This window comes from Chionomys nivalis, chromosome 16, assembly GCF_950005125.1.
Source record: "Chionomys nivalis chromosome 16, mChiNiv1.1, whole genome shotgun sequence".
In the NCBI taxonomy this organism is placed as follows: Eukaryota; Metazoa; Chordata; class Mammalia; order Rodentia; family Cricetidae; genus Chionomys; species Chionomys nivalis.
Genome location: NC_080101.1, coordinates 912,027 through 932,902, shown reverse-complemented (window position 1 = coordinate 932,902; position 20,876 = coordinate 912,027). Strand labels below are relative to the sequence as shown.

The following is a 20,876-nucleotide window of genomic DNA, read 5'->3' as shown; positions in this document are numbered from 1 at the left end:
TTTGTTTCCTTGACTTTTAAAAAAAGTTCTTTGTATATCCTGAATATTAATCCTCTGTCAGTTATATACATAGCAAGGATTCCTCCACATTTTGTGAGTCTCTTCTTCACCGGACTGATTATTCCCTTAATAATACATAAGTTTTTAAGTTTTATGAGGCCCCATTTGTCAATCATTGGTCTTACTTCCTGGGCAAATGAAATTCTATTCAGAGAATTTTCATAAATCTAAATATTGTAAAGCACTGCCTTTTTTTTCTAGCAGTTTTAGTAGTTCAGATTTCAAGTTGAGGTCTCTGATCCAAAGACAGTTAATTCTTGTACAGGGCAATAGATACGGGTCTAATTGAATTAATTATAATTCTTTTCTAGAGTCTTGTGGCTATGCTTATTCCTCTCTTAAGTTTAAAATATTGTTTCCAGTACTGTGTTGAGTTTTCTGTTGTTGTTGCTTTGTTTTCTGAGGTTTTTATATGAACATTTTAGGCTATTTTCTTTTTTCTTTCAGTTATGGCAGATAGTATTGCTGGGAGCAGTAGTCTAGGTGGGAAGCCATGGTCTTTTAGAATGTGTGACGCATTACTCTAGGCTCTCCTGGCTTATAAAGTTTTCAGTGGGAAATTTGTTATTCTGATGGATTTCCCTTATATGTGACTTGTGTTTTTGTCTTGCAGCTTTCAATATTTTTCTTTGTTTTGAATATTTAGTGTTTTTAATACTTTAAACATTGGTGAGTTTCTTTTCTGGTATTGTCTACTTAGTATTCTCTAGGTTCATGGCTATATCTTTATTTATTAAAGGGAATTTTTCTTCAGTTGCCTGTGCCTTTCCCTCTTCTATAAATTTAATTAGAAAATTTGTTTTTTTTTTTTGATGGTCTCCCACTTTTCCTGCATATGCCTTTCTTGTGCTTTTTAAAGTTCTCATATTCATTGCTTATTTGGTCTCAATCTCCTGTTTATTCTTTGAAAACCTGACATTCTGCCTTGTGCTTGGTTCATTATATTTGCAAGTTTTCCCCCGAGTTTCCTAATAGAGACAGTCAGCTTCTTTTAATTCCATCTTCCTTCCAATTTGTGTTCTCTTCAATGTTTCTCTCTCATTATTGATTTTGGTCTTCAAATCCTAAATTAACTTAGTCATTTCATTCAGCCACATATTTTTACTGTCTTGGAAATAACTCAGGCATTTATTGTCAGCCTCTTGAAGTTCAATGAAGGGTTTGTTCATGTTTCCTTTAAATTACTTAGATAAAAATTATTCTTGTTCTCTTAAATTCTGTACTCTTGAGTTAACCTAGGTAATTCTTGTTAGAGAACACCTCTATAGAACTAGTGGGTTTGGTGGAAAATATTCTGTTTTAGCCATCCATGTTGCTTTCCTTTTCATGATTTGGCCTAGGCTCTTTCTTTGGTTGTGTGTCTGGCATGAAAGTCTGTCATACCTTAGATTAAACCTGTAGGAGCTGTATGGCTGAAGCTAGGGCAGATAAATCTGGTGGGTTAGTTGTTAAATTTGACCGGACAAAGATGGCTCCCAAACCACAGGTGCAGAGCAAGATAGAAAGGAAGACGGAAGAAGGGAGCTTCTCACCAGTCACAGGTGCCTCATGTGTGAGCTGAGGGATCTGAAGTTAGGCTTGTGGATGTAGAGATGACCGTGGGAGAAGAGGAGGCCACAGGACATGTGATAGGAGAGGAAGTTAGGCCTATAGATGTAGAGATAGCCATGAGAAGAGGGGACCATAGGAGATGGGATAGGAGAGGGAATTGCAACTTCCTTTAAAAAAAAAAATGGTTCAAAAACAAAGAGGGCTCACAGCCAGGTCTTGATAAGGTTTGTGGAAGTGCAACTGGCAGTTGGCAGTGGGAGGAAAATGTTGGGTGTTTTTTTTTTTTTTTTTTACTCTTTTAAATTTTACTTTTTATTGAAAATAAAGTTATTTTTATACAATATATTCTGACTATGGTTCTCCCCTCTTCTATTCCCAAATTCTCCTCTCTACCCTTCAAACCCCATGCCAATAGGCAAATAATAAAAAAACAAATAAACAAGACTAAAACAAAATAAGCAAACAAACAAAAAGAAAAATTAAAAACAAAGAACAAGCAACACATGCATACACACACACACATTAATTGAGACTGTGAAATATAATATACAAACAAAAGGCCAATAAGGGGGAAAGTCCCAATAAAGCCAATGTTAATTTTTTAATGCTCAAATGTTTATTTTCTTTCTTTCTTTCTTTCTTTCTTTCTTTCTTTCTTTCTTTCTTTCTTTCTTTCTTTTTCAGTCACTGAAAGAAAACTTTGAGGTCTTATCCCAGTTGGTACAAAAGAGTGAGCTCCAAACAAGACATGGCAGGTGCCCAGTGTTGTTCATGCCGGGGAAAACTGAGTCTGGCAGTGTTTCAGGGAGCCTCTTATTCTTTCCTTCCTCCTAATAATAGTAAAGCTAATAATGCTTCCCCCGACTGGTTCTTTGTTTTGTTTTTCTGTGAAACACATTTTATTTTAATTTTATTTTGCTTTCCCCTTAATTAAGAATAGTTGTTGCTGTTGTTGTCTCACATTACATAACCTGATTATGTTCCCTCCTTAAACGCTTCCCAGGTTTTCACCAGCCACACCCCCATCCTGAGCCACTCCCTTCCTGTCTCTCAGGAACCAAACAGGCTTCTAAGGGTAATAATAAGATGAAATAAAACTGAGAGGAGTAGAGGGAAGCAAAGCCTGAATCTAGATATATTATGTGAGAAATTGGTCTATTTTCAATAAAAGGGAAAAATGCTTTTAAAAAAAAAAGAAAGAAATCTTCATTCTTGGCAGTAATAATCAACACGTATGATTTAATTTCCCCTGTGGGTAATATGAAAATGAACAGACTGTACTAAAATTCACTACTGTGAAAAGCTTCTCTGTGGAAGACCAACCAGTTTTCCTGGAACTCAGGAAGGACATTTTGGTTAATTTTAGTAGTATGTCCACCTCTACTATCAATTATATTTATCAGTGAAATCATAATATGTGAGTGTATTTTAATTATGAGTTTTTTATTCAAACTATTCCAACATTTCTCTGCTTTATCCAAGCAAAATCCAGTCTTAGATAGTAAACAATTACATTTACAGAAATTAAGTATGCTTTCAGCTACAATGATAAATTAATTGAAAAACAATTAACTTGGCATGTGAGATTTCTGAAAACATTTAGCAAAAAGTAAAGATAAGTAATTCTACTGGTTTTCAATGACACGGAGGAACCCAGAGTCAGGAGGTCCTCATAAGAAACGTATGAATAACTGGAATTGAGGAGACACAGTGAGCAGAGAGGCAGCACTAGGAGCTAAGTGCATCTTTGCCCTTCACTCACGTGAACCTAGCCTCATTTCTAATGAGTAGTTTCCTCTTACTATTCATTCTGTGCGTCTTTAATTTCCATGTACTTATCTTCAAGTTCAAATTATAGTATGAGTCTGCTCAGTTTGGGACAACACAGAGCCCTTCACACCGTCACAGGTATCACCAGCTGGCTGGGGATAGGCCACACATTATGTCAAGCATCCAGCCGTGTGCATCACAGTGAGCATTTCCACATCAGATGCAAAAGGAGCTGCTTCACCAAAGAGAGACACTCAAACAAGGAGAAATTATGCTTAGAAAACACACTGTTAGAAATATCCAATAGAAGCTCCCTCACGCTAAGTTATGCAATGACTGCCTCTACTAATCTCACAAATTAAGACAGTCTAATTAACAAAGAGATGATGGGTTTTGTCTTTTATTATTTTTTATACATGATTTAAATATACTTGCAGTTCAATTGAATTGCTGTTTGTATTTTTTCTGCTAAGGAATGCAGCTGACTCATAAGAAATTACATTATGTTTACATGAGTGTGGAATAGTATTAAGTAAATGGAAGCTCATGTAAAATCCACATATAAAACTGCTGAGCAGACCTGAAAAAGTTAATATAAACTTTTTTTTAAAGGCAATTATCCAGTCTGACTGGTGGAACACTTTGTGTTTATATTGAATTTTTCTCAAATGGAGTCTTTATCTAATCCTCACAGAAATCCCCAAGACAAAAATATTTCTCATTTTATGGATGAAGAAACAGCTACAGAAAAAAAATTACTTGCCCAGCATCAGTCAGAAAATTTGTGACGTAAGGATTGGAGTGCTTTATTCAATACCTGGTACTAGCAACTCACAATATTCCTTAATATCTGCCCATAAAATGTGTTTCAAGATGAATTCATTTCAAGAAAAAGGCCCTTAAAACCAAGTGTAGCATTGAGACAGGATCCTACAATCTTTACATTACAGCATCACATTAAATAGAGTCACATTCTTTATGCTTGATTTGTTGATTTTAATACTTGAGACAATATATTCCACGGTTTAAAAAAAACTTAAAAATCCCTTCAAGGCTTTATATCACTTTAAGATTAATCAGGATGTAAGTACTCTGCCCCACATTACCTTCTATAGCCTGGTGTCTAACTTCCTCCTGAATGCCTCCAGCTGAGGAGGAACATTGACTCCCAAAGCAATATGCTATGCTCTCAGAATAGGTACTAGAATGCTGTGAAATTCCATAGAAAGATCCATATTTTAACTCCTTAAGAACTGAATCTGTATTTTTCTCTTTGTAAAAAAACTAAATGAATTTACAATGACTCTTAGATCATTCATATGTAAGAAGGATTCACAGTCCATATGGGAGAGGCACATGTGTGTACTGCACTCGTGTGTGTGTGTGTGTGTGTGTGTGTGTGTGTGTGTGTGTAAAGTTGTGGTCACTGGTCCAGCCCCACAGTACTCTGGGTCTGTGAGTACAGACACAAACTTCATGCCTAACTCTCAGCTAAATGCTGGAGATCTCAGCTCAGGTCCTTACACTTGGGTCCCGGGCACTTTACCCACTAAGTTACCTCAGATTTTAACTAAGTTGCTTTAAACATTCCTTAAGACAGCTGATTTCCAGAATTCTTACTGAAAACCCTTTGGGTTTTCAAGATTACCTCCTCTAGATTTTGTATTTTGCTTGTACATTTATGAATATCAGACCTGGCTCTTTTCTCTTCTTGAGAACAATATTTAGAATAAAGTACAATGTTGTCATGTTTGTCATCTTCTTTCCTCTCATGTGACAAGTTGTAGCTATATAACATAATTTTAAGCATAGTCAAAGTGAGAAATTATTCTAAGAATGTGATACGGTTGAACATTTTCAACGAATTTAATACATAGTGAGTAAAACAGTCATGGGTATGCCACTTCTTAAAACAATATTTATTTAAAATTAGGTATGCAGTTTTTAAAACTATATTTATCATTATAATAATTCCAAATTTCCAAAGTAAAAATGCATGTAATAAAAATTTCAAAACTTCAGCAAAAATAAACAAGACATCGGCCAACACTACCTGCTACCAAGCTCCATGGAGTCGAAGGGTGTTGTGGCTGTGGAAAAGAAGTCAGCAGAGCCTTCAGTAGCTCTGAAACAACAACAAAGAAAGTCTTTTGGGAAGATGCTTTTAAAAAGTGAACTCATGAAACTGGAAAGAAAAAAATGCCAGAACAGAATCACACAAGACAGAATGAAGAATCTGTACTTGCATCTCTGTCAGCAGGTAGAATGACAGGAAGTTATCAGACCCTGAAATGGATGCTGAGAACAAAACTTAAGTCTTCTGCAAGAGCAGCAAGCACTCTTAACTTCTAAAGAATCTCTCCAGACCCTATTTTAGTTTCTCAATGAAAGATTTGTCTTTGAAACAGAATCCACAATGTACTTGGCATCCTACAATTCAACCCAGAAAAATCATCCCTTATAATAAACCTTTCAAGAATGAAAGCATTTTAAATTTTCTGTTTTCATATGCATCCAAAGAAAAACAAACAGTTGAGTACTTTTCTCACTGAAATATTATTCCAAAATAGATTTTCCCTTGGATCCTTTCTCTTCTAACATTTAGTTAGCGCTACTGAAAAAAGTGCAAAAAGTTAATGTGTTTCACATCATTTATTTCCTGACTTGAAAAGACAGACAGATGTTTCACATCTGCTCAGATCTCCATGATGCATTGCTGCATCAGGCCCAGGCAAACTGGAAGTATATTACACAAGCGTAGGGTGATATGCTGCCAGTCTGGAGACAGGTGTGTGGAAGGTAAACTCAATAGCACTGATTTTTAAGCATTCGGTACAGGCAACCATATATCAATTTGATTCTGCGTTTCAGTATATACTATGGACATACACCCTGGGTCAGATTTTGAACAATTGAACAATGAGATCTGGCAATAGTAATGTCATGTCCCATAACAGGAAGACTTACCCTATCCATATGACCCTGTTGTCCACATGTGAGGCTGAGGACCAGCTCACTGTGTAGCTGACAAACTTCCTCTAGATTTGAGAGCAAGATTTGGCTTATATTTTATATTTCTCTTTCATGAGGATGATAAAAACACTCTGACCTTCTGTTATCACAAAAAAAACTTACTGTGCGGGGCACAAGATGGCGGCGCGGGGCTCTCCATAGTTTCCTGTGTGAGGGAACACGAGGGACTGTGTGCCGCTGTGTTCCAGTTCCGCGTTGAGTCCGCGAGAAGGCAGAAGCGGAACCCCGGAGGGTGCGATGGCCGCGGTGGTGGCCAAACGGGAAGGGCCGCCGTTCATCAGCGAGGCAGCCATGAGAGGCAATGCCACGGTCCTCCATTACTGCCGGACCTCAGCGTCAGCGCTGTCGGGGGCCACAGCCGGCATCCTCGGCCACACCGGCCTCTACCGCTTCATCTTCTACCTGCTCGCCTCCGTCCTGCTCTCTCTGCTCCTGATTCTCAAAGCGGGAAGGAGGTGGAACAAGTATTTTAAGTCAAGAAGACCTCTCTTTACAGGAGGCCTCATCGGAGGCCTCTTCACCTACGTCCTCTTCTGGACGTTCCTCTATGGCATGGCGCGCGTCTACTGAAATGAGGGCAGGGGTGACTTAAAAAAAGAAGATTGGCAGGACTCTTGCGAGCAATTAACACCGTGTAGACTTATTTAGTTTTTAAATTAGCTGCTTGTTCTGTACTGTTATAATTTATATCTGAAGACAGCCTGTAATATTCTTCAGATTAAATGAAGTGTGACACCTTGTTAAAAAAAAAAAAAAAAAAAAAACTTACTGTGTGGATGAAAAAACACCCTCACTGAACCACAGTTGATGAGTATCCTTTTGTGTTAATCCTCTTGTTTTATTTTATTTAAGTTGTTCTACTTCGAATTTAAGAACAGGCAATACTGGCTTCTCATCTTCATTAACAAACTATTAAGTACTTGTTTCATAATTATTTGTATAACAAGTTAAAATATGTTTTAATTAATTTCTAAGTCTCTTAGGAGTTTTATAGAATCTGTGTCTCTTTAGAAGGGTGTGGCAAGGGCCCTGGAAGATATGCCAAGGTGCTAAGATCTGCTTGGTAGTAATTCAAAATGTGCTGCTGAATAAGATCTTAGTGAAAGAAAAGACCACAGTGAAGAGGTGCATGTGGTATAAATGTACATGGTACAGTAGATACATATATGGCTGTGCAATAATGAGTTAGTAGCAACAGAGATGATCTCATGGTTAAGAATGCTTTTACTCTTTCAAAGGGTGTAAGTTCAACTCCCAAAACATATGTCAGACTTATAACCACATATAACTCTAGCTCTGAGAGATCCAAAGTCCTCTTCTGTCTCCATAGGAACCTTCACACTTGTGGCATAGTCTCACAAAGACACACACACATACACATATTAAAATAAACCCTAATTAGAAAAACCTTAATTAGAAAAGAAGTAGTAACAGTCACACTGCTTTCTGCCTGGTCTAAATATTCACAACTTTTTAAAGTCATATTTCACAGTCTATTTTAAACACATTTCTCTTTTAAAAAAGGTGTTCCCACAACCACAAAGATATGAGAACTCAGTGATCTATAAATACTATTTCATTCAGACAAGCATGAGAAGCACATGATGTCTAGGTCTTCTCTTCTGTGTGTGTGTGTGTGTGTGTGTGTGTGTGTGTGTGTGTGTGTGTTCAGTCTCCAGGTTTCTGGTCCATAAATGTACTAGACATCCACAGATGGAGACTAAGAACTCTACTTTGAAAGATACAGTAATTGTCTCAGTGTGTATGGATATGAGAAAAGATAGGCTGCTTGTCTAAAGATTTTAGACAACAAGAGTAATATGGCATGATGTTGGAGGTATGAGGAAAAAGTAATTCTTTTGTTGTATAAAGAAAAACAGTAAAACAAAAGGTGCCTTGGCACAAACACATAGGGAGCACAGATCCTTCTCCTGCGTTTCATCAAACACCATTCCTTACCATGGAAAGTGTTCTTTCACTCTGAAAGCTATTGGCTACTGATGGACTAATTAACATTCCATACATAGTGCAAGGGTAGAGAACATGCTGCACTGCACTTTGGGGGGAAGAATTCAAACACATTTCAGTGTTTCTTCTAGAAGATAGTTCTAATGCAGACCTTAATGTTGTAATTACACTGGTGCTCCTTAGCACTCAAAATAGTGTAAACACTTGGGAGAGTCCATTTAAACATAATGAGAATATATTTAGTAGTGTGTTTTCTATCTTGTGAAAAAAAAGTACTATAAATCCAGGATAAAAGTAGTCCCCTGGGAAAGTGAGGAGCTCAAGCTTTCTTAGTCACAAACTTTTTAGAAACAATAAGCAGTGACTCATTTTTTATTCCTGAATAAAATATTTCTGAGGGCTTATTGCACTGAAAGATTTTGAGGAATCTTTGAAAATTTTATATTAAAGGTTTTATATAATGAAAACTTTTACAGTGTGCTCATTCCTGATTTATTAATTTTATACCTCTAAATGTCTAATTTTAGGTTGGTTTATGCTTTTTTGTTTTACCTTTTATTGAAAATAGATCCTTTCCTGCTATACTATATCCTGATTACAGTTGCTTCTACCTCTACTCCTCCCAGTTCTTCTCCACATCTACTCCCAACATGATCTATTCCCAAGAGCAGGTTTTAAGAGATAAAAAAAAATCACAACATAAAATATGATAAGATAAAACAAAAGCTGTCACATCAAAGTTGGACAAGGCAAACCAGCAAAAGGAAAAAAATCCCAGGATACGGTGTGAGAATCAGAGACCCACACATACACACACTCAGGACTCCCATAAAAATGCTAACTGAGAGCTGTAATATGTACAGATTGGACCTGGTGAAGACGTGTGTTTACTGCTTCAGTTCTGTAAGTGGGTGTGAGCTTTGTTCTTGCTGATTAGAGGTCCTTGTTTTCTTGGTGTCATTTATCCCCTCTGGGTCTTGTACTTTGCCTCATCTTCCAAAAGATTGCCTAAGCTCTGAGGGGAGGGGAATCTGATGGAGACACCCCATTTAGAGCTGTGTATTCCAAGATCTGCTCTCTCTCTCTCTCTCTCTCTCTCTCTCTCTCTCTCTCTCTCTCTCTCTCTTCTCTCTCTGTATTTGTTGCCATCTGTTGCAGAAGGAAACTTCTCTGATGATGACTGAATAAGGTACTAATCAATTAGTATAGCAGACTATCATTTATCACTACTTTTTAAGAGCAGTAGTATTTGGTTTTACCCTAGATCTATTGGCTCTGGTTCTTGGTCACCCAAACAGTGTTGGGTATGGATTCTATCTCATGGAGTGGGCCTTAAGTCAAATCAGATGTTGGTTTGTTACTCCTATAATCTTTGTTGCCACCATTACCCTAGCATAACCTGCAGGGATGATGCCTCTGTAGACCAAAGGGTCTGTGCCTAGGTTGGTGTTTACATTTCCCTTTTGGTAGCCTGCAGAGTGCCTTCCTGTACCAAAGACTCTATGATATAGGAGTAAAGGTTCTATTCAAGGACCATCTCTGTCTCTACATGTTCAATGGCTTGTGTTGGTCTTGTATTCAGTAATGGAGTCATGTTATTGGTTTGTGGAGAACAATCTATTATCTTGACAGCAGTATGGGTTTGTTTGGGATTTCCAAAGGACAACTTTGGTCAAGAACTCAGTTGGATATAACCTAGTCCTGGTGCTAGAAGCTTTGTTTTGTGACAAGAGATGACCAGCTGGGACTCCATTTCCCCCATTATTTGTCCAGTTCATTTGGATCACTTTTCTAATTTTAGTAAGATTCCACTGCACTAGATTTCCATACACCACTCAAATGCCCCTCAGTTATAACTGTCTCCCACATTACTTCCCTGTTGTAAAATAATCTTTTAGTACACTATGAATATGTATCTTTGCCAAGGCATTTTCTGATTGGTTTAATAAAGAGCTGAAAAGACAATACCTAGGTGGAAGAGAATAGGTGGGACTTCTTTGGAGAAAGAAGGACTCTTGGATGAACTTAGGCACACAGGAGATGCCAGAAAGGCATGGAAGGAAGCATATATACATTATGGAGGAAAGGTAATGAACCATGTGGCAGAATGTAGATTAATAAAAACAGGTTAATTTAAGTTATAAGAGCTAGTTGGTAACAAATCTAAGCTGAAGACCAAGATTTCATAAGTAATAAAAATCTCCAAATCATTGTTTGGGAGCTGGCAGGTCAAAAAACATCTGCCAGCAAGTCCCTCAGCCCTATCTTCCTTCCCCCTCACTACCTGATCCACTGCAGTACAATAACATTGATGATTGGGTCTTGTTTACAATTTCCTAAATATAGCACATTTGCTTAAAATAAATTAGACACTGTGGATAATGAATAGCTACTCAAATGTTTTTTATTATTTTTACCTTTTATAATTTCTTTTAATATTCAACTATTTACTTTCTTTAAAATCCCTATAATTCAAGTATTTACCAATGAGTTGAACACTCTCTGATAAAATAACAATGTTTAATGTTAATTAGAAATTATATTTATAAACCTTATGAAAAAAATATTTCTGAATTGAAATTAGAGCTATTATATACTAGTTGATGTTATTTCTATAGAAAGAATTCCAAAACTACAGATAACCAAATCAAATTTAGAAATTTAATTTCATAAAAATTAGAGTGTGAATTCTAATGTCTGCCCTTTTCACTTTAATGAATTTATCATGTGTTAATTTTAGTCATGAATCATGAGTGCTTTAACAGAACCAACAGTGCCTTTTAGGTTTTGAGAGCTCATTTTCTACTCTTATGATTGATTACAAGGCATATATCATTTGAAACTTTTATCATGTAATAAACAAATTTTCATTGTACTTTTCATTGGCCTGACAGTATCTTCAGGTTAGCCCTCCTGTGTGAAAAGTCCTCCTGAAATTTTTTTCTGGAAGAGAATCCACATCACTGTAGATTATGTTGCCATATAAAACTGTGTTAAGAGTGGTGTGTGTTGTTCTATTTAATGTAATTTCTTTGCCATAGGCAACATCATTGAGGAACATTCCCTCACAGATTTTGCCACAAATCCTGATTCTGAGTGTCCAGCAGAACCGACTGGAGCAATGTCGGAGATGGAACAAACCAGGACAAGGAAAGAAAGGCCGGAAAGGTAAGAACCTCATGAAGCACATAGCACGGATTGGAGAAGTTGTTCAGACAGCCAGGAAAAGGCTGGGTTTCTATTCCCTGTTTCAGTTAAGTCAAAGGTTAAGCGAACTACACCAGAATCTTTGCCAGGAAACTGGATAAGAAATGAACAATTAACTCCATCCAGCAGTTCATCTTGCCTTGCTGACCATCCATGACTCCTAACCAATGTTTAGGCGTCATTTGGCTGTATCCCAAACTCTACCCACACAAACACTGCAGCCACATGTGTGACTCATTTTACCATCATGGAAACAGCCAGCATATTTATTAGACATGTAGTTTTAAAAATATTTGCCAAGTGCATGAAGAAATCACTATTTTGATTCTGTAAACATTTTAATATTCCAGAAGACTGATTATGATTTTCTTTGCTAGAGAAAGAACAACATGACAACCAAAGACAATTATGAAACGGGTGATCTGTCTGACAATGAAGGAATAGTTTTATAAATACTGTGTATAAAATGACTTGAAATATCACAAAGAGATGTCAGTTTACATGTGAATCTATGAGTTCACACACGAGGGGGAATTTAAAGAAAACAAGCTGTCGTTTTGCTACTTGGCATGGTGTTATGTGCTTGCTGAGTCAATTTGAATTGCTTAGCTACAGTTAAGGTATTTGCAATGGGTGTATGGAACATTAAAAACGTAAACTTCTTTTGTAACAGACAAGAAGATTTGTCATTTAAAAGGCAGTTAAAATAATCTATCCTCCCAACCCATCTCATTCCACTCCACATTACTTTTCTTCTGTGTTCGTTGTCCCTGGACTTTGTTAAACCATCTACTTGGAAATCTTTATGATTATCTAGGAGCCAGGGTCCTGCTGACTAAACAGTGTATGTTAGAGAACACATTGTCAATGAACACAAACTTGACTATACGTGAAGATAAACATGAGTATTCTCTCATAGAGAAAACAACATTTGACAATAAGTAAAATCTAAATACCATTTAAAAGACGCTAAATTCTGAGTTAAAAGATAGATTTTACAACAAAATATACAAGTATTTATATTAGTTATATAATTGTTGATGTTTACAGGAGACTTTTCATTGCTATTAGTGGGTCTCTATTGTCTTCACCCTGCAGAAAAGCAACCAGGGCACAGAAAGGTTAATTAGTTTCCTATAGTAACAGGGTCAGCTCAGATAAAATTACGTTGCAAAAGTCTGAATTCCTGAGTGGTACTTTTTCTTCCTTCCCAACAACACAATCTTCTTTAATCAGCAGCTTAACCTCTGAATTAACTTTCCTTTTTAGCATTTATTTTGACATATTTAAGCTTCTGCAATAAGCTGTGGTAACAGCTTCTCGGATGGCTGAAGTGGAATCCGCTGTTTCCTCTGCTTGTACAACTGTCTCCTGCTCTGTTAACCCTAACAAATCTCTCAGGTATCATCACATTCTTGCTTATTTGGAAGGCTTTCCCTGACCTTCCTAATTAGGTCATACTCACCTCCATAAGAGTTCATCCATGGTGTACATCTCTTCAGTTATCCATGTGATTATCTGAAGTCATCAGGCTCCTCCTCCTTTCCAGGGTATGCGTCATGAAGCCAGGAATGATATCTCCAATACCCAGCTCAATGACTGCCACAAAGTAAACCATCAATAAATATTGATCAAATTAATCAATAAATAAACCCAAGAATACTAGACTTGTTTCTTCAGAGCTCCTAAATCACCAGTAGGAGAGGGCTAAGTATAAACAACACCCAAGATTCCCCATTCATTTTCATCATCCTTGGGAAGAGTGAGCATGGTCAGCACCTGACAAAGCGCTGGAGGAAGCAATGCTGGCTTCAAAGGGCTCAGTGTGGGATCTTAGTCACCCTAGCAATTCTGGGCTGAGAAAACTGTTCAACTCTAGTAAAATTTTTGCTGTCTTCCTGACAGCTTTCTCCGCAGTATAGGTAGCAAAGCAGTTTGAGAATTATTGACCAGCTGTGTACTAAACCCAAAATGCTCCTCCTTTCTTAGGGGTGGGGAGACTTTTCATATGTTTTCTCAACATTAGCAGGATGGTGGTAGTGCACGCCTTTAATCTCAGCACTCTGGAGGCAGAGTCAGACAGATCTCTGTGAATTCAAAGTCATACTGGTCTACAAATGCTAGTTCTAGGACAGGTAGGGCTGGTACACAGAGAAACATTGTCTCAAAACAAACAAAAGAACAATGAACAACAAATGCACTAAAAGGGCACCATGGAATCTCTGGTGAGATATTTGATTAAAGCTAAAGGAAATGGTGTGTGAGTTAGAGTTAGAGAACTTCATATGCCCTCATGTGAACAGTGCTACCTAACTAAAATCCTACAGAGCAGAGTGTTTTGCATAAGCCATCAAAAAGAACTCATGAAGGCAAACATTATTGTGCAATATTCCCATTGAATCAAGATTCTTCTGTTACTTGTTTTTAATTAAAAGCAGTATCTTCAACTTTGAGCAACATCAAGTTAAAACAGTTCTCTCTACTTGAAAAACATTAAGGGTTTAGCTGATCACAGATGTATGAATGACTAGCCTTTGTCTCAACTTTTAAGTTGGGAAAATATACTATTAATAAAATCTAAATGTAAGATTCTTATTTGAAGTACATTAACTTTATTGTCTGACCTAAGCTTTAGTCAAAGAAAGATTATTGGATCTGTAATAGTTAACAGATATTTGGGGATAATGTATGATGCAGATTTGCAATTTCCCAGCAAAAATTGCAATGTGATATTATTAATTGTGTATTGATTTCTGTCATGGTCAGAAGATGGGCACAGAATACCCTGGTAAACATTGGCATAGACACTGCTACCTACATCAGTCACAGTTCTCCAGAAGAAAAGCAATAACATACACATAGATGGAGACAATTAGCTCATGAGATAAGAGAGGCTGAAAAGCCCTTGTCTTTTTTTAAATTATTTATTTAAAAAAAAAAGCCTCTGTATGCTGTGATTACCATTAATAAATAAAGAAACTGTCTTGGGCCTGTTCAGGGAATAGAAGTAGTTGGGGAAAACTAAACTGAATACTGGGAGATAGAAAGAGGAGTCAGAGAGAAGTCATGTAGCCCCACCAGAGCTGGATGGAACTTTAGCTGGTAAGCCACAGCCACGTGGTGATATACAGATTAATAAAAATTGGTTAAATTAAGATGTAAGAGTTAGCTAGCCAATAAGAAGCTAGAGCTAATGGACCAAGCAGTGTTTTAAATAATATAGTCTCTGTGTGATTATTTTGGTTCTGGCGGCTGGGATGAACAAGCAGCCTAATACAACATATTTTCTCATTTTACATACCAATCCCAGTCCCTACTCATTCCCCTCCTGTTCCCTTCATCTTCCCCCACTCAAGCCCCACACCCACTCCTCAGAGAGGGTAAAGATTCCCATGGAGAGTCAATAGTCCAGCAAGTTGCTTTGAGGCAGGACAAAGGCCCTCCCCACTATATCTAGACTGGGTTCCAAAAAGCCAGTACAACCAGTAGGGATAAATCTTAGTCTCACTGCCAGTGGCCCCGTAGACTGCCCAGCCATACAACTGTCACCCACATTCAAAGGGCCTAGTTTAGTCCTATGCTGGTTCCTTTCCTGTCAGGCTGGAGTTGGTGAGCTCCCGTTAGCTCAGGTGAGCTGTTTCAGTGGGTGTCCCCATCATGGTCTTGACCTCTTGTATTCTCACTTCTCCCTCTCTTCAACTGGACTTTGGGAGCTCAGCCCAGTGCTCCACTGTGGATGAATCTCTGTGTCTGCGTCCATCAGTTGCCAGATCTAGGTTCTATGGTGACATTTAAGATACTCATCAATCTGACTACAGGGCAAGGTCAGATGGAACACCCTCTCCAATATTGCTTAGGGTCTTAGCTGGGGTCATTTTTGTAGATTCCTGGGAATTTCTCTAGCGCCAAGTTTCTTGCTAGGCCCACAATGACTCCCTCAATCAAGATATCTCTTTCCTTGCTCTCCATCTCTGGCCTTCCCCCATCTCGAGTATCAAGTTCTCTTCCCCTTCCCCTTCTTCTCTCCTCCTCCCCTTCCTCCCTCCCTTATCCCTCCACCCTCATGCTCCCAATTTTCTCAAGAGATCTTGTCAATTTCCTCTTCCCAGGGTGATCTATATATGTTTCTCTTAGGGTTCACCGTGTTACTTAGCTTCTCTGGGGTCATGAACTATAAGCTCATTATCCTATGCTTTACAGTTAGTATTCACTTATGAGTGAGTATATACCATTCTCATCTTTCTAGGTCTGGGTTATCTCACTCAGGATCATTTTTCTATCTATTTGCATGCAAATTTTAAGATGTCATTGTTTTTTTTCCCTCTGAGTAGTACTCCATTGTGTAAATGTAAAATGATAAAAATTTCTTTATCAATTCTTCATTTGAGGGACATCTAGGTTGTTTCCAGGTGCTGGCTATTACAAATAATGCTGCTATGAACATAGTTGAACAAATGTCCTGGTAGTGTGATTGAGCATCCTTTGCATATATGCCCAGAAGTGGTATTGCTGGGTCTTGAGTGGGTTGATTTCCAAGTTTCTGAGAAACCTCTATACTGGTTTCCAAAGTGGTTATACAAGTTTGCATTCCCACCAGCAATGAAGAGGTGTTCTCCTTGCTACACAACCTTTCCAGCATAAGCTGTCATTGTTGATTTTATCTTAACCATTCAGACTGGTGTAAGATAGTATCTCAGAGTTGTTTTGATTTGCAGTTTCCTGATGGCTCAGGATGTTAAATATTTCCCTAAGTGTCTTTCAACCATTCAAGGTTCTTCCAGTGAAAATTCTCTGTTTAAATCTGTACCCCATTTTTAATTAAATTATTTGGTATTTTGATGTCGAATTTCTTTAGTTCTTTATATATTTTGGAGATTAGTCCTCTGCCCGATGTGGGGTTGGTGAAGATCTTTTCCCATGCAGTAGGCTGCCTTTTTGTCTTATTGACAGTGTTCTTTGCTTTACAGAAGCTTCTCAGTTTCAGGAGGCCCCATTTATTAATTGTTTTTCTCAGTGTCTGTGCTACTGGTGTTATATTTAGGAAGTGGTCTCCTGTGCCCATGCATTGAAAGCTACTTCTCACTTTCTGTTTTGTCAGGTTCAGTATGGTCAAATTTATATTGAGATCTTTGATCCATTTGTACTTGAGTTTTGTGCATGGTGAAAGATATGGATCTATTTGCATTCTACTACATGTTGACATCCAGTTATGCCAGCACCATTTGTTAAAGATGCTTTCTTTTTTCCATTGTATAATTTTATCTTCATTATCAAAAATCAGGGATTCATAAGTGTTTGTATTAATATCTGTGTCTTTGATTCAATTTCATTGATCAACTTGTCTTTATAGTCAGCAACCAGATACACAGGAAAGCAACCATGAAGCTCTAAGTCAAGGGAGAACCAGGAAAGTTCTGGTCTAAACGTAGCAAGCACAAGACTCAAAGTAGTCAGTTTTCAATTTGTTATGTGAAGACAGAAAAAGAGAAATACTGAAGCTCAAAAAGTTGGGCTCTGGAGACCTTCTGCTGGCTCTGTGACCGAATGGCATTGAGAAAGGCAATCTTCTTTGCTTGCTTTTATAATACACTTGTACTTTCCATCTAATACACACCAATAATGTGTTGTATCAAGGTACCATGGCCCTATCAAGTTGATATATGATGTGAATTATCTCACCGTTTCCATTCCATTATACACATACAGAAATTGAAGCTATGCAGATGCTGATTTTATAGTTCTAACATAAGGATCTCCTCACCATTTCACATTCTTCTTGTCTTGCTAAACTCATGCTTACTCAAAACCCTTGAACATAAATTCACATCCATCTGAGCACAGAGACTAATGATCTTCATTCTGTCATAGAGTGACCTGAAAAGTTAACTACTCAAAATATTAAGCATTCAGTTAACAAAATAATCCTTAATGCCTTGACCGCAAATATTGTCTTATACAAATAAAAAAGTGAATATGAATTTAAGTGCAGTATGACTACTTTGTTATTTATTTAAAAACAAAATGAAGTGAAAATGTTTATTATATAGATTTGAATTTCATAAAACAAAACATGTCTGTAATATTTTTAACTTGTCATACACATGACTCTAAAGGCAGCCTAAAACTATTTTCTTATACAAAGTAATAACACTTATCTTAAATATGTGTCAGCCAAGGGAGAGATAATTTAAAGGTATCTCAGTACTGCATGTCCACATTTCTGAGTGGAATCCATTTATATTAAAGTAACTTTCAGATCTCTCTCATTTTTTTAATCCTTTCACAACATTTTCTGAATTGTTCATCTGAGAAAAGAAATTCTCTGTAAATATCTCTTCAAAAAAAAATCAACCAATTTGTTATCCTGTCAGAAAATCATTTAGCTTCTGAAAGACGTAGGGTTCACCCTATGAAGACCCATTTATGCCATTTGTCCATTACTAAGAAAATAAAGGTCTGTTTCTAGCACTCTACCTCAGCACATCCTTATTTTTTAATATAAAAAAAGATACAGTTTGATGGACACTAATGAATACCAAGAAAAAGATGTGTTTTGCCTGGAAATGTCAAATAGCTACATCTGAAAGAGGAGACAGAGCTGAGTGGCTGAGAGGTTAAGTGGTTAAATGACAAACAAGTGAGTAAAAGACTCAGTTCCTGGGACGGGGTGGGGGAGCTGCGAGACTGACTTCTGCAGTAGAGGACGCAGTTCCCACTGCTGCCCGGGTTGCTGAGACAGAAGGTTATTTCTATGAATAGCCTGCTCTGTTCATAACAGCAATCAGTCTCTATTTGGGTGGCTTTAAACTAGGCAATCATTTCACAGCAGGAACAATGAGAGGAGAGCAGAATTCAGAATCTCATCAGCACTCATAAACACGGATGTTTATTGTTCTGTAACTAGCAAAAGCAAAAATCGCTGCAGGAAAAGATGCTTTAAAACCCATATGTGACTTCACAGCTGAAATAGGAAAGGAATGTCAGCTATCAAGTTTATAAAAATAAAATAAAACTCATACTGCAATGATTTGAAGCTTTTGAGTTTTCAAAAAATAAACAAACAAACAAGCATAGGGAAAACATCCATGCCTTTGCTAGTTTTGTATAAAGTATTGTGAAAATGATGCTATTGCTTATAATCCTAAATTAAAACTTACCTCTATGGTAAACACTGCCTTTGTAATTCATCATTGAAAACACTTAAAACTGGGTGTGGTAGCATATGCCTGTGATCCCAGCACTGTGGCAAGCAGAGGCAGAAGGATCAGGAGTTGAAGAATAAATAGCCTTTGCTACATAGCAAGTTGAAGGCCAGTTTAGATTACATAAGATTCTGTCTCAGAAAAGAAATAAAAACTAAAACACTAAAATTACATTGAACAGCAGACTGTTAATCCATTCTCAATAATGACTACTGATTTCTCTCACTAGCCATATGACAGACTAAATACCTGTAAAAAAACATTCTTCAGAGAGAATATAATTTAAAATACTAGTTAAAACATAAAATCATACTTTAAGTGCATAGCCTAACTGGTAGAAAATAAATGAGATTTATAAAAATTTTAAGAATTGGTGTTTGTTCTTGAGATTTTGCCCACATTCTTATAGCCTGGATCTGAATTAAAATGCATTGTGAGTGAGACATAGCACCAAGGTCTAAACTGAACAAAAGGGTAAACTTGGAACTCCTCCACAAACTAGGATCCCAAATAGTAAACCATTGGCAAGTAAACTATCCCCCAAAACACAAAGTCAAAATAAAACTTTCATTTGTTCTGGCCCTAAGTCAGGGGAGGGACCTTGAAGAAGAGGGAAGAAATGAGACAAGATGGGGCTAGACAAAATAAGAAAGAAAAAAAGAAAAGATGGGCATAGAAGGGCAAGAAAATGACAAAGGAAAAAATTATTTCCCTGGAGATTATAAACTGTGAGTCAGTATTCAAACAGACCTACAATAAAAATTCCTAACAACTATATCTTACAAAAAAAATCTAGTCCAGTTAAAAACATAGTATTTAGAATTACTCCATGTGAATGTGCAGACATTGTTTCCATTTGGGGGGAAAAATCAAACTTTGAAACACATTTTCAAAATATCCCCACAGATAAAATTCTCAATGAATATTGTGATTCATAATCAAAAATTACTAAATGGTGGTTCAGCAGTTAGGAACACATAGCACTCCTACACTGACTGGACCCACAATGGGTGACTCACAGCCTTATAGAACTTCAACCCTAGGGAATCCAGTGCTCTCTCCTGACCTCATATAGCACTGCACTCACACTCACACATACACACACAAGGACATAAGCAACATAAACTTCTGCAAACAACACTAGAAACAGAATCTGATGCCTAATGAAAACGATAAAATTATCAGGCGGTATATAAAGTAAGTACATTAAGTATATTTAAAGAAGTCAAGAAATACTTGAAAATAAAAATGTACACAACTAATAAGTATACTCTGTTCCACAACAGAATGAAGCCAAATTCCTGTAATGAAAAATGCAGTTGTTAAACTAGTAATGGATAAAATTACACAGCTAAAGAATCTATGATGCATGATGAAAGAAGGCACAGCACGTGTACAACCAGGACTTCAGAAGACAAATGCCATGACGGAAAAATAACTCATTTGATGAAAGGAACTATGACGCTTAGAACCTCAAACAAATGCAAATCAATGAAAATTAACTTACCTTAAGTGTATTCTAGTGAAACTTGAATGTACAAACGACAAAAATAAGATCTTTAAACTATCCAGGACGTATAAAATAGAAATAAACAAATATTTGATTCTCAGTAAAAACAATGGACACCCACCAGCAGACAGGAGAATGGAACAGTCCAGATTCCAGAAGTAACTGTCAAGCTAAAATTGAACACCTGGGGAAATTAGTTTTCAAAAATAAGGAGAAGTTTGGCCAACAAGAACTGTGAATGAAAACTCCTGAAAAGAACCTGTGTTGCAGAGACTAGTTAACCAATTAGAACAATAGGACTATGGGGATATTGGCAATATCTCCAAGGCCACAGGCTAGTTACCACGTCTCTTGTGCTAGTTCCCGCAAAGCAGAACAGCACTTCCCTTCATTGCCCGCCTCTCTGTGTGAACTAAGGCCATGTAATGAGTGGGCTCTATTAAGTTAGTAGACAGCTAGTTTCCACTAACCCACAAGTGCAGAATGCCATAGGATAGCATCCTGGAACTACAGAAAAGCTTCCTCCTCCTTCTTTTTGCTGTGCCTACCTCTTTGATGCATTTTAGACACTTTAG

At 37.2% G+C, this 20,876-nt stretch overlaps 2 protein-coding genes across 2 annotated transcripts in view; both read left to right on the top strand.

Moving 5' to 3' along the window:
* The window catches only part of Cngb3 (cyclic nucleotide gated channel subunit beta 3), a 144,029-nt gene that overhangs the window by 11,732 nt on the left and 111,421 nt on the right, over positions 1 to 20,876 (top strand). Inside the window, exon 3 of the mRNA XM_057790739.1 lies at positions 11,438 to 11,550. Coding sequence (XP_057646722.1) covers positions 11,438 to 11,550 — 113 coding nt within the window. The remainder of the gene's footprint in view (positions 1 to 11,437; positions 11,551 to 20,876) is intronic.
* LOC130887972 (ER membrane protein complex subunit 6-like) lies at positions 6,561 to 6,984 on the top strand. Its single transcript, XM_057790740.1, has one exon. The coding sequence runs from the start codon at positions 6,652 to 6,654 to the stop codon at positions 6,982 to 6,984; it is 333 nt and encodes a 110-aa protein (XP_057646723.1). The 5' UTR covers positions 6,561 to 6,651.